General features: G+C 45.7%; 1 protein-coding gene across 2 annotated transcripts in view; it reads left to right on the top strand.

Moving 5' to 3' along the window:
• Positions 1-14,270, top strand: part of DPYD (dihydropyrimidine dehydrogenase) — a 347,040-nt gene that overhangs the window by 126,493 nt on the left and 206,277 nt on the right. For both annotated transcript variants that reach the window (XM_070395710.1, XM_070395711.1), the window contains exons 7-8: positions 5,306-5,387; positions 9,232-9,319. In XM_070395710.1, the coding sequence (XP_070251811.1) occupies positions 5,306-5,387; positions 9,232-9,319 (170 nt within the window). The remainder of the gene's footprint in view (positions 1-5,305; positions 5,388-9,231; positions 9,320-14,270) is intronic.

The following is a 14,270-nucleotide window of genomic DNA, read 5'->3' as shown; positions in this document are numbered from 1 at the left end:
TATCCTGGAAAGTAAAATACCCAATATATTATTTTGCCAGAATGCATTAGACTATCTCTTATAATGGCATTTTACTGCAGCTTTATTAATTAGGAGAAACATAGTGTATTAGTAAGATATGTAAGCATTGTACTTTTTTTCAATTATACACATCAATGAATACATGAGCTAATTTAAAAAATATGAACGTACGTGTTGTATACCCTAGTAGACTCGGAAAATCTTTTTGCCCTTAATTGCGTTTGCACAGGCCTAAAATGGAACAAGCCCAGTTTGTGAATTATTCTGTGTTGACAATTTTGGTAGATTATCATGGGTGTTAGCATCTCTCTCTCTCTCTCTCTCTCTCTTTGAGCTCAAATGCAGGAGAGACAGGTCTAGAACATCATAGAAGTTGACACTAAACTTGTGTTTTTATAGATTTGCTGTACATTGTCGAGTGGGACAGATTTTCCTGGATTCATGACCAAACATGTTATTTTTTAAAAATTCTTTCTTAATTTATTTTCTTCCCTTTGCCTTCGAATCTTCCCGGGAGCTGGGGACAGTGTGAAGTGCTGAGTGGCTCTCCTGTGGACCCTCCGAGGGTGGTCACTCTTACGGGATTATCACCGCCGATGCTGGAAGTCAGCCCGGTGACAGCCCACACGTTTCCCTTCATTTATTTTCTCACTTACAGATGTCTTTCATCCTCTTGCCCCTTCAAAGTGGCTAAAAAAGATTCGATTAGCTTCGTATTTGAAATCAATTGCTTAAAGAGGGGATGTCAGGTTTTATCTTTCCTTTTCCTTTTCATCCAAATAGATGCTTTTCTCCCCGGCAAATTGAGATCCCAACTACCTTGTAGGAAATCACTCGAGCTGGTGAAGGAGACCCAGGGCCCAACCCCCACTGGATTGAACACAGCCAGCTGCTTGTCGGTGATGCCGCAGTCAATGGTACCATGTCAGGAGAGCGGCTTTCCTCCAACTGCGGCTTCTCTCCCCCTTTCTCCCCAGGATGTGTGTTATCATGGGGACTTAAAAAAGGGCGGAGGACTTGATGTTGTCATGACAAAGATAAAGGTGGCGTCAGCAGGCTCTCAGGGTCCATGCCTGTGTGCACTCCCTGGTGTTGTCTTTTACTCATAAAAGCGAATGCCTGTGTGGTCAGTGCCAGATCCAACCACCTCCTTGTAGTACCTCCCCTTCCGCTTGCTGACCCAGGAGACGCCTGCAGGGCGATCCTCACACATTGATTCTTTTCACACACGTGCTGAGCCCTGTGCTCAGTGCTGGCTGCCGAGCTGTGGACCCTGGGAGGGGCCAGCATCTAACTTGCTTGCATGCCTCCTTCAGTTCTCAGAATTATACTTTGTGCCCGGCCGGCGTGGCTCAGTGGTTGAGCATCGACCTAGGAACCAGGAGGTCACAGTTCGATTTCCGTTCAGGCCACAGGCCCGGGTTGCGGGCTTGATTCCCAGTGTGGGACGTGCAGGAGGCAGCCGATCAGTGTTTCTCTCTCACCATTGATGTTTCTATCTCTGTCCCTCTCTCTTCCTCTCTGAAATCAATTAAAATATTTTTTAAAGAAAGAATTATACTTTCTGCTTGCTCAGGTTTCCTCCCACTCAGTGGGTATGTCCTCCTTCCTTGTCGTCTGCTTTCTTCGTGCAGAACCGTTTTTTTCCTTTTATACCAAACTAGAGACCCGGTGCATGAATTCATGCACAGGTAGGGTCCCTAGGACTGCCTGATGATCAGGGCCGATTGGGGCCTTCCTTTGTTCCACGCCGCCCTCTGGTGGTCAGCGCATGTCATAGCAAACAATTGGTCTCCCAGGGACAATTAGCATATTAGGCTTTTATATACTAGTAGGTAGATAGAGACTTCGACCGAGATCCCATACAAATCCCTGGTGAGGCTGTGTCAACCTCACAGTGTACCTGCCTGTGCGTGGAGCCTCACCTTGCCGGCCGTGGCTGCTTTATTTGGCTGGAATTCTTTATTCACAGCCCCTTGTTTTTGCTTAGCTGTCCCGAATCGGAGGATCTTCCTCAGACTGCAATTTCCATTCATTTCCATACCGCTCCATGCCTTTCAAGACAGGGTATCTGGCCCTCGCTGGTTTGGCTCAGTGGATAGAGCATCATCTCGGGCCCCGCAAATGATAGTGTCATTACTTTATACGACTACTATTCACAAAACATACTTAGAAAAGTGCACATTTTTAAGTTGTTCACACTCAAATCGATGACAGTCCATCATTCTAAACTGCAGGGTGCCCATAAGAGTAGAAAAATACCCAATAGCAAATAATCCTAACCATCATGCAATTTGACCATTTTCAACATTATTGCCTCAAATCTTCAAAATATATTTTTATATTTTAAAGCTCTAGACACAAATATATAGTTTTAAAACAAACTAAAATATTGTGATGAAAAATCATCTATCAGGCTGAGGGGGCCCAGGTTCAATTCCAGTCAAGGGCACATGTCTCGGTTGCAGGCTTGACCCCTGGCCCTGGGTCAGGGCACCTGCGGGAGGCAACCAATCAGTGTGTGTCTCTCACATTGATGTTTCTCTCCCTCTGTCTCTCCTCCTCCCTTCCATTCTCTCTAAAAATTAATGGGAAAATATCATTGGGTGAGGATTAACAACAACAGCAAAATAAGACAGGCTGCCTGTTGGTGTCCACATGCAGTCCACAGTGTTTGAGAAGCCTTTGGCTTAGCCCTTGAAGACACAGGGAGGAACAAGTACCCTCTAGCCTCTTAGGTTCCGTGGCTGGGCCTGTGAAGTAAACTGAGTTTATCGACACCTGTATCGGGCATGCAGGTGGGAGAACTCAGGGGTGAGTCCCTCATAGGAAGGAGGGGTGTCAGAACTTGAGGCTTGTGTAGCTTGTTTACAAAATACAGTGAGTCAGTGAAGAAGGGACCAGACCAGACGGAAGGGTGTTTTGGGGGCGGCATCCTGCGGGAAAGTGGCTGGAAGAGGGAAGCTCCTGGGAGACCAGGGTGGTTGAGGTTTGTGGTGTAGATCTCGCTAGCCCAGCGATGGCGAACCTTTTGAGCTCGGCGTGTCAGCATTTTGAAAAACCCTAACTTAACTCTGGTGCCGTGTCACATATAGAAATTTTTTGATCTTTGCAACCATAGTAAAAGAAAGACTTATATTTTTGATATTTATTTTATATATTTAAATGCCATTTAACAAAGAAAAATCAACCAAAAAAATGAGTTCGCGTGTCACTTCTGACACGCGTGTCATAGGTTCGCCATCACTGCTCTAGGGGCCCCCTGTGCAGATCCATGCCCAGACTTGTCTCTCGGTGATTCAGACTTCTGCCCTTCCTGGCTCGGAAAGGGAGACGCACCTGTGTGAATGTCTGTCCTGCTTCTAGGCAGAGAAGAGGGGGCAGGAGCTTTTCAGAATGTGTCTGCTGCTTCTCACCTGCCTTCACCTGAAGATAACCCTATTTCAACCAGGGATCTGGGGGTGGAATGTTCTGATAGATCTCCAGAGCATTGTGTGGGCATGCGAGGGCCCAGGTGGCCCGAGTTCCCAGGTCAGCTTGAGATTCTTATCCCTGACTGAGACCCAAAGCCCTTCTCACTGGAGTCTTGCATCCTAACTGGTCAGACGGCACCGTTAGTGAAGGCCTTGATCTCACACTGTTAATTCCGTGGATTTTCTGTCACTTGTTTGACGTAGAGAAATTGATTGAATAATCAAGTTCATAAGCCTAAGAAAAAGGCTGCGTGTGCGCCTCAGAAGACGGCTTTGGGCAACCCAGGGGCTTCATCTTCAGCAATTGCTTATTCACCTCACACTTGAATCTCTATCAGGCCTGGATGTAGCTCTCTCATGACATAGACTACATCCTTTTGTAGTTATCTGTTTCTGGAACTTTCCCCACCAGCACGAGAGCTTATTTAAAGTGGGAATTTGGTAAAATTCACCATCAAATCCCAGTCACTAACACTGCGCCCGGTGCTCTCTGTACATGCTTGTTAAATGACAACATAAATGAATAAATAAATAAAATATTCGTGGACACATATAGCCTGTTCATTATTGTAAAACACCGAAAAGTTAATTTTGCTTAGCTTTTCATTCCCTAAATTATTACAGTATAGAATGATTATATTTTATAAATAGTTTTTGTTGTGGTGGTTGTTTTTGTGGGGGGTTAAAGGGCGGACAGTAAGCCAGTACTGACATTCCTTGTTTATGACTGTGTCCTTTGGGGATGCTTATTGCTTTCAGAGAAGAAGATGGGTTTACAACAAAAATGTTCTCTAGGTCACATGGAACTAATCCTGCCATGTTCTAATCGGCACAGTAGTACAGAGTCACAGATTTGAACATGAACAAGCTCGAACAGCGATTTGCAACCTCTTTCAGCTCAGGGCACACATAAACTAATTTCTACAATTCTGTGGCACAACAAAAAATACATATTTTGCCAACCTGACCCCCCCAAAAAGGTAAAATTTTGTTTCATTCATACCAGACAGCTGTTGTATTGGCTCTTGGTCATTTTTTTATTTGGCAATTTAAGGGGAAAGAGGCCAGTGCCCCAACTAAATAGTCAGGCATCGCATGTTTTAAACATGCTTGCAGCACATGTGTTGATAACAGCTGAGCTAGAGGAATCTTTATAGAATATATATGAATGTACATATATGTATGTATATTAAGCATGACCTATACTTTCAACTAATTATTGGTATTTAACATTGCATTTTCTTAGGAATTTCTTACATAATTACTAGAGGCCTGGGCACGGGTAGGGTCGCTAGGCCTGGCCGGCAATCAGGGCCAATCAGGGCCTTCTGGCTGCCGGCTGGGGCCTTCCTTCTGCACCACCCCGTGGTGGTCAGCGCACGTCATAGCAAGTGATGTGTCTCCCTGTTGAACTCCTGTGGGGATAATTTGCATATTAGGCTTTTATATGTATAGATTAGTAGACCATAAACTTAATAGTTTTAGAAATGCTTTTTACCAATTGTCTATTTATTATTTGTTTTCCATAGTTTACATTTATTTATTTTTCACATCACTTTCTACTCTTTCTCTTATAGTCCCTATAATATTTTAATATTTTACCCTGTGTATAAAAATGTGGACTGTAGTCCCTATAACATTTTATCCTGTATATAAAAATGTGGATGCCCCCACTGGTCTCATGTTCTGTGAAATGCAAACACCCTTCGAAGAGACAGTTAGTGCCTTAATATTGGTCAGAAAGACATGTTGCGTTTTTAAGATTGATGATTTTTAACAGGTGCTTCTTTTTTTTCCTCTTTCTCGTCCAGCACTTCTGAGATCCCTCAGTTCCGGCTGCCCTATGACGTCGTGAACTTCGAGGTTGAGCTGATGAAGGACCTCGGTGTGAAGGTAAATGAAAGACAACACCTGGCTGTTGTTCAGAGAGGAAGGCGTGGGCTCGCAGCTGCTCTGAGCAGCAAAATACCACACATCGTGGGCAGAACAATTAAAAGCGGCTCCGGCAGCAGCAGCAGGATCTCTCCTTGCTCAGGGCATTTGTCTGTCTGCCTGTCTGAAGGCCACCAGCCTGGAAAGGGGCGATCGATAGCGCTCATCTGGCACGCCCGCACGTGATTAATTGTCTGTGCGACTCAGATCCCTGAATGGCTTTAGGGGTTCAGTGTGGAGGATGGAAGGGTCTGGCTTCTTCCACCGCGCTCTTGTTTTGTTTATCTGCTTTCTGTTTTTCATGCAACTTCCATGCTCTCAAACATTCGTATTTCACAAGACGGAACATCCTTTCTTACCGAGGCTCGTTTTATTTATTCTCTGCATCATGCCAGGCGTGCCCATGTGAGCATGCTTTCTCAACAGGAGCAGGAGATCCGTGGGGAACAGCTTTGTCTTTCTCATTGTTTTGTGGAATAAATATTGTGGTGTTCCTTTAGAGATGGTCAGAAAGTTAACACATTATAGGCTTAAAATGGAGCTTGAGGAACTCCTCTTCCTTTTTTTAGCCTTGAGTTATGTACTTTTTAATTTTTCTAGGTTGAATAACAAAACCATTTCAAATTATTCATTTCTCTCCAAGGAGACCCTTCTGGGCATCCATGTGTTCCTCTTACTGTTATGATTCTTTTCCTTGAGCGATTGTGGTTTTGTTTTTCCCTTTAACACAGAGTTGTTTAGGATAATATTTTTCCTTGCTTCTGCATTCTTACGATAACATTCAAATTTTTATTTTTTTTACTTTACATGATCAGCAAGATATGCAATTTCTGATTTATCAAGTACACTCTCGAGTGATTTCCCATCAAAAGACCATTTCTAATAAAATAAAACTACTTTTTTTCTGGAGAAGAATTAGCCTCTTAGCTGTTATATTTTTATAACATCTCTTGACTTTTATCATAACAAATTTAATGTAAGACACGGCAAATCATTTTTAATTTCAGGTGGACTTAATAAAGTCTCTTGTGATATTTGTGCCAGACGATGTTACTCATCTTTTAGACTAAATGCTCTTTTGTTGGTCTTGCAATTCAGAATGGGTGGGATGGGAACATTTTTTTGTCTCCTAGTGTTTATAATATTTCTAATGGCTTTAAATTTTAAAGCTAAAAATGTAAATCTGCATAAAGCTCTTGCATTTTTCAAAATATGTTTAAAACATGTATAGTGGCCATTTCTCAGAATAGGGTGAGAGCATTCTGTTTTGGTTTAACTTAATTTGTCATTGCGAGGCGCTTCCTCTGCTGCATGATTTGAGTAGAAATACCTACCAGGTCTCTTTCTGGATGAGCTCTCTTCGTTGTCTTGTTTTCCATTACCGTTGCCGGAAGCAAGCATTTCCATTACAATAGGATGCTATTGGGGACTCATATCTGCACGGGAAGGAGAGGGACGTGCAGCAATCGTTGACAAAATAATTGGTGTTTCTAAAGACAGCTAAATATTTTAAAAACTCTTCTGGCTGATCTCCTGTCTCAGAGATTCTGGGAATACTGTATCTCTGTAGCCAGACCTCCTATCAGAGGCGTGTGGAGAACGTGTGCACTAGTTTCCTGTGTTTATGGGGCATCACAGCCCATTTACACAGTTTCCCTCCAAAAGCAGTCGTAAACCTTCATCCTACGTGATAAATATTACTCTTTCCAAAAAATGTATCTTCATTGTTGAAAGTATTACAGATGCCCCCCTTTTTCCCCATTGACCCCCACCACCGCCCCCCCCCCCACCTCTCCCCAGCCTTCACCCCACTATTGTCTGTGTCCAGGGGCTATGCACATACGCATCCGAGCTCCCAGGCTCATCTCTCCCACCCCCTATAATATTATTCTCGATGTGAATGCCTTTCATGGACGATAAAGGAAGTTGTCCTCAAGTCCAAAGTGGTGAGTAGACGGAGCTTTGCCTCAGGCCTTATTCTATGCAGCCCCCGTATATTGGATTAGCAATAACTCTTATGCCGAGAATGAAGTGGAAGGAATCTTATTCTGAATTTGGCTCAGGTGTTTGCCCAGTCATGTGTCCCTAAAGCCATCTGAGGAAGCTCTACTCTAGTCTATAATCCACATCCATGAATATCACGATGGCAGAACATTGCGAATAGAAGAATGCAGGGACTCACGTGCCCACCGGGGGATTTTCCTGACGTTGTATCTGTTTAACCGCTAATGCTAGGATTTCAGAGTAGCCGCCCAGCCATGATTTTTATGTCTGCCATCTTATTTTATTTTTTTGGTTAATCCTCACCCGAGGATATTTTTCCATTAATTTTTAGGAAGAGTGGAAGAGAGAGGGAAAGAGAGAAACATCGATGTGAAAGAAACACATTGATTGGTTGCCTCCTGCACATGCCCCAACCATGGCCCAGGCTGGGGAGGAGCCTGCAACTGAGGTATGTGACCTTGATCGGAATTGAACCCGGGACCTTTTGGTCTGCAGGCTGACATTCTATCCACTGAGCCAGACCGGCCAGGGCAGTGCCTGCCACTTAGAGTTCCATTCCAACGCACCTACCGCATGTGCCCATGGGTTATGCGTATATGAATATAAGTCCTTTGGTTAATCTCTTCCCGCCGCCCTCCTGCCTTCATGTGGGGGTGACTTCCCCGGACAAGTACAACGTTTGGATGTTACAGTTGAGGCCTGGGGAAGAGGCTCACACTGGATCTGTGATCTCATGGAGCTAGACGTTCGCCAGGCTCCATTTCCTGCCTGGTCCCTGCAGGTCCCCGTCTGTCTTTAGGTGTCAGTGACAAGCCTGTGTCTGAGGTCCTTGAAACAGTCACCTTGGCGAGCGGCCACAGCTCCCCGTGGAGCAGGGGGGGCAGTCACTGCCGTGGGTACGTGCAGGGTCCTTTCCCTTGGACCCGGCCGCCTCTGCCGTCGGCAGGTTCCCCTTCTGAAAATTGGCTCCTGTCTGGGAACTGAGCAAACTATTGTGGCTTTTAATAGGGGTGATGCCCCTGTGCCTCCTGCCTTTCCTCATCCTCCCTGCACAGCGCTCCCTGTCCAGCTTCCAGCCCTTCTCCAAAAAGGTCCCATTGAAGTCCTACCGCCTCTTGATTCTCGTCTCTCTGACCTTCGCCAGAAGGAATCTCTCCATCCTCCCAGCGCCCGTGGACCGGGGCTGGGCCCACTGGTTTATGTTGTATTGGTTTATGTGCATCTTCTGCACGGATCTTAACTACACACTGAGGCAGAAGCTGTCTCGTTTGTCATTTTATTGAAAGTGCCCCCACGAAGTGCTTTGAGCATATTAATTAAGCTATGAAAGTTTACCCACTTGGCTTTACATACACTCGCTTTTATCTTTGCTACTTTTATTAAAAGGCAGAAGAAATGCATTTAGCCCTTAAGTAAAACGTGTTAGTGTTCCACTTCTAACAGACATATTTCCATACATTTGGAAATATATATATATATATATATCTCCAGTTCTTGTTCTTTTTGATGTTGAAGATCAAGATTTTATTAATCAGCCCGTCCGGTGTGGCCCAGTGGTTGAGAGTCGACCTAGGAACCAGGAGGTCACCGGTTTGATTCCCGGTCAGGGCACAGGCCCGGGTTGCGGGCTTGATCCCCAGTGTGGGGCGTGCAGGAGGCAGGGTTCCATGATTCTCTCTCACCATGGATGTTTCTCTCTCTCTCCCTCTCCCTTCCTCTCTGAAATCAATGAAAATAAATTTTTTAAGTATTTCATGAATCAAAATTCCAAGTATCATTATTCACATCTCGTTTCTTACAGATAGTTTGTGGCAGGAGCCTCTCCGTGAATGACATGACTCTCCACACTCTGAAAGCGGAGGGGTACCAGGCCGCTTTCATTGGCATCGGTGAGTAGCTTACTTTTCAATATTGTTCTTTGTCATATTTTTAAATGTTTCCTGACAGTATCCAGAACAACTGCCTTCAGACATGTTTGTGGTCAAAGTTGCGTCTGTTCAGAGAAGAGCAGACGGAAATGAGTGGAGATTGTTTATAACAAAGGTGCTGTCTCCGCTTTGTTGGGGATGGACGTTGGCGAGGCCACGTCTGCCTTCCCGTTCTCTCCCCGGCCATCGTCACCGGCCGGCATCTCCAGGAACTAAAACGTGTCCGGGGCCGGCCGTGGCAACTCAGCATTTGGCTGAGAGCAGTGGACATGCTCTAGCTCGCGCTCTATGATCAGACAGATGGGAGGAAGTGATAATAAAGGACGGAATTGGCTTGTCTTCCTGCCCCCTTCCTTATTTATTTATTTATTTATTTTTAAGATTTCCTAAAGATTGTCCGTATCTGGCTGACTTTTACAGATGTGTAACCATACTGCCGCTAGGGTGGTTCCCGGGTCTGACGGTCCCACCTTTTGCCTGGGACACATCCCAGGGAGGTCGAGTTTTCTAACATGGATCTCTGTCCGCTGATTGTTTACTGAGGGGCCAGAGAACAGTTGGTTCAATTTAGCCTTCGTCTCGTGGCCTTTGCCGTCATCCTCTCGTGGACTGGACTGTGGGCGGTTAGTGGCCCACACACGGACGAGGCCCGTCCTGGTGTCCTTTGGTTTGTCGGTCTCGTCCTCCGTCCACGCACGCGAATATCAGCCTCTGCCTGACAGAGCTACGCGGAGGCGGCAGCTGTTCCTTCTCTGAGCTGATCACACGCTGGGCCCGTTGTGGGGTCGGGGCCTGTCCATTGCCCTAGTCCAGTGGTTCTCCGCCTCGGCTGCACATTAGAACCACCTGGGAATCTTTTTAAAATCCTGATTTCTGGGCCCCATCCTCCGGAAATTCTGTTTCTTTGTTGCTAATGTTGTGGCCCCACCCCATCACAAAGAAACAGAATTTCCGGAGGATGGGACCCAGAAATCAGGATTTTAAAAAGATTCCCAGGTGATTCTAATGTGCAGCCAAGGTGGAGAACCACTGCCCTGGCCTTTCCAGAATGAGGTCATAGGCAGTGCTCCTCAGCCCGCCTACTCAATTTCCTTATCGGGATGCCAGGCCCTCTCTTTCTAGATCATTGCTCCCAAGTCCAGAGCCATTTCTGTCCCTCTCTTAGTTTCGATGAAAAATTAGAGAAAAAGTAAGTTTGCCCTAATTTCTAGCCTCTGAGTGTCTGCAAGGAGCCTCCTTTCAGAAGCTCGAGTGCCCTTGTCCTCGCTGTTCCTCTGTGTTAACCTGTATGTAAAGGCAGTAGCCATCCCGGAGATCAGGAACTGGAGGAGGCGAGGTCTTCACGGTCCCCCGTTCCATGTTTAGAGGCTTTAGCGCAGCGGTTCTCAACCTGTGGGTCGCGACCCCTTTGGCAGTGGAACGACCCTTTCACAGGGGTCGCCTAAGACCATCGTGCATATCAGATATTTACATGACGATTCATAACAGTAGCAACATGACAGTTATGAAGTAACAAAATAATTTTATGGTTGGGGGTCACAACAGGAGGAACTGTTTTTAAAGGGCCAGAAGGTTGAGAACCACTGCTTTAGAGTGACTGCGGTTTTACTTTTCAACCTGACGGTTGAGTGGAGGATTTCACGTAAATAAGACAAGTATCCATCAGGTATATTCTACTGATACCTGCAGCACGAGACCAGTAATTGCTGTTACTCTCCACAAGCGCGCGTTCAGAAATGCTCGGTTAGTAATGAATGGAGAAGTTCGCCAGGCAGTAGGTCTGAAATGCGGGTGATGTTTTCAAGCAGTTGTTGGAAACCCACCATTGTGGTTCCTCGCGTGGTCCTGTGTTGGCGCTACGTTTTCCATGAGTGGGGTTGTGCGGGGCAGGGCAGTTCTGTGTATCTCTATGGATGTTATCTTCAGAGCTTCTCTGTACTGAAGAGACGGGAGCCCAGTAAATACCCAGCGTGTTGAAATAGCGCCGCCTCAGCGGTGCAGGAAGCAGATCCCAGCGCACGTTCGGGGTCATGAGACGGTCTGTCGCTCCGAGTGTGTCGGCCGTAGCGTTACCTTCTACCTGTAAGAATCACCAGTGGTTCCATTTTCCCCCCTTCCATTTCATCGCATGACGCCCGCTCACATATGTTATTTGATCGTGCGACATCCGCGCACGAGGATCCATTTGACTGGGCACCGCGGGGCGAGCGCAGCGCTGAACATGCGGAGACCTTTCCCATTGATGCCGCTGCTCGTTTTCCTGCTGGGAGCTGGCTCTTTTGACATTTGGTGTAGTGATGAGTAGAATGCACTTATGTTCTAGTTCAGTATTTGATGTGGATATATACAAGCAAGTCCCATCTCGTCAAAAAAAAGAGAGAAAGCATCTGTGTGTAGAAGACAGGGCGCCTCCTCCGCCAGGAATTGTTTCTGTGACACGCGTCACGGCAGAGGTGGGAGCGTGTGACCTTTCTGTGACCACGCCACTGCCCCCCGCCCCCCGACAGCCTCACGTCCTTCCTGCCCTTGCACGTCAATCTTGCTTCTGCTGTGATGACCCTCACGCACTGCTTCCTCTCCCTTTCCCCACTCCTTTCGAGACGTCCGCTTTGCAAAGGGAATTGTGTGTTCTTTAGGACACAGGTGTGGCCACGTTAAGGAAGTGGCTTAAACAAAATACACATTTAGTTCTCTGTCATCTAAGCCTGTGAACCATCCTCAGTGCCTGATTTTTAAAAATATATATATATATTTTTATTGCTTTCAGAGAGAGAGAGGGAGAGAGAGACAGAAACATTGATGAGAGAGAATCATGGATTGGCTGCCTCTTGCACACCTGCTACTGGGGATCAAGCCCCCAACCCGGGCATGTGCTCTTGACCGGGAATCGAACTGTGACTTCCTGGTTCATAGGTCGATGCTCAACCCCTGAGTCACGCCGGCCGGGCAGTGCCTGATTTTTAATTTTGGCCCATAGGCGGTCACTTTGGCCACATTGCTGCTAACAGAATGAGACATAGGGGAGCGAGCCCCTTTCTTTGAAAGTTCCTTACCCAGACATTGCATAGGTCACTTCCGTTTTTATCTCACTGTCTACAACCTGGTCCCTTCAACATGCCTCACAGCCAAGGGTGTTGGGAAATGCAGCCTCTAGCTGAGTGGACGCAGCCCCCATTAAACTCCTGTTACTATAGGAAGAGTGGCTGGTAGACAAGTAGAGCAGAAGGGAAGGTCTCCGCCACAGCTCTGCATCCGCCTTGGTATTGACACACGAGTTTCTTACTGAGAGAGATCGGTGACGCGCTCAATAACAGCAAAGGGTTTTCTGTTTGAGCTTAGCGCTTGCGTGTTGGGTAGGCAGATCACGTAGTGAAAATGGACTGTTGTGTCTTTCAGTAGTGGAAATACCACATTGTAGATCTCTCATGTTTATAATCATTGTCCTTCTGCGTTAGTTTAAGAGAACAAGGACTCTGTTATTACATAGGATTTATTAGTTTAGCTTAACAAATCCACTGCCTCAACAGGAGTGTGCTCTCACGTGTTCTGACTTTAATATTGTGTGTCACTGCTGCTGAAAGGTTGATCACTTTTAGGTTCTTCTTCTTCTTTTTGTTTTGTAACTGAGGCTAAAGAAATGATCTCATAGTGTATAAATCACGATGGGACCTAAAGGGTTTTCTCTCTGTGCCCCGGCGAGATTTCATTTTTCCCAAGAGGAAAAAAGATAAGTGAGAGGAAACTCTGTGTCTTATTCAAAATAGATTCTGTTGTTTGGAGACAATTGGGATTTTTTTTAAGACTCTGAAATTTGGTACTTTTATTGCAGTGACAGCCCCAGCAGAGTCCGATGGTGTCCGTGCTCAGAAATAGAGTGAGAACATCCGGCGGAAAACGGCTTTTCGCAGGCCCGGATGGTTCTCTGGGGTTGGTTTTGCAGTCAGTGTAATGAACTGCAGCCACCATTTCTTTTTTTTTTAATTTTATTTTATAAAAATGAACACAAAAGGATAAAGTCAAAGTGTGTGACACAGGCTGGGGTGGGAGCTGCTTTGTGAAGAGTGTTTTTCAGTCGTGTGTGTGTGTTGGTTTTGGGTGTGTGCACTCACACACGCATGCTGCATAATATGAAAAACGTATTTTTGAATGTATCTTAATAGTCAGCATGTGAAAGCCACCACTGTGTGTCGTAAAGACCCTGAGGTACTAAAGCCTTTTTCCCATAGTGTGCCCAACGCCTGTCAGTGGCTGCGGAATGAATTAAGTAAACACGGAATGACTGCACGGTTCCAGACTCTGTGCTAAAATTAAACAGAGGAAGAGAGATGAGTTCAGCTTTTAGCTGGATTTTAATTTCAGGAATGAAGGGTTGACCCCTTCATCTCTGCTTCAAGGGAGCTCATTTTCTTTATCTTTTCTGATGGCCCATTTTCTGCTCAGTTTTAATGTAATTTCTATAATTAACTCTTGAGGTGGATATTATTAACTCTATTTTATGGGTAAAAAGATTAAGATGAAGAAAACTAGTGAACAGCAATGAAAACATGCAAAGTGAATCTTGTGGAGACGGTAGGAAACGTGACAAATGCAAAGATCCGTACTTCCACATAAAAAACTGTTGGAGACCCTGCCTCGAAGCCAGCGAGTTCTCTGGTGACGGCTGGCTAATCGAGGCGTCCAGCTTACGGATCCTGAACGCGGGGCCTCCTACGCTGCAAGAATGAGCCGTCACTAACTAGTGGTCTCACCCTTCTCATTGTGGACACCAATTGGTTGTCTTTGGTTACCGTCAGAAAAGAATATTTTTAAACTATGATGATTCCCAAATAGTATAACAGCTGAAGAAGAGATAATTACAGTTAAGAAAGCCCGTTGAGAGATTATGGTATTAAATGTGCTACAGTGTGGCCTT

The sequence above is a fragment of the Myotis yumanensis genome, unplaced genomic scaffold, assembly GCF_028538775.1.
Source record: "Myotis yumanensis isolate MYYU_CA2020_CCGP unplaced genomic scaffold, mMyoYum1.0.hap1 SCAF_17, whole genome shotgun sequence".
Classification (NCBI taxonomy): Eukaryota; Metazoa; Chordata; class Mammalia; order Chiroptera; family Vespertilionidae; genus Myotis; species Myotis yumanensis.
Note: the sequence above shows the minus strand (reverse complement) of the source record. Positions and strands in the feature narration are given on the sequence as shown.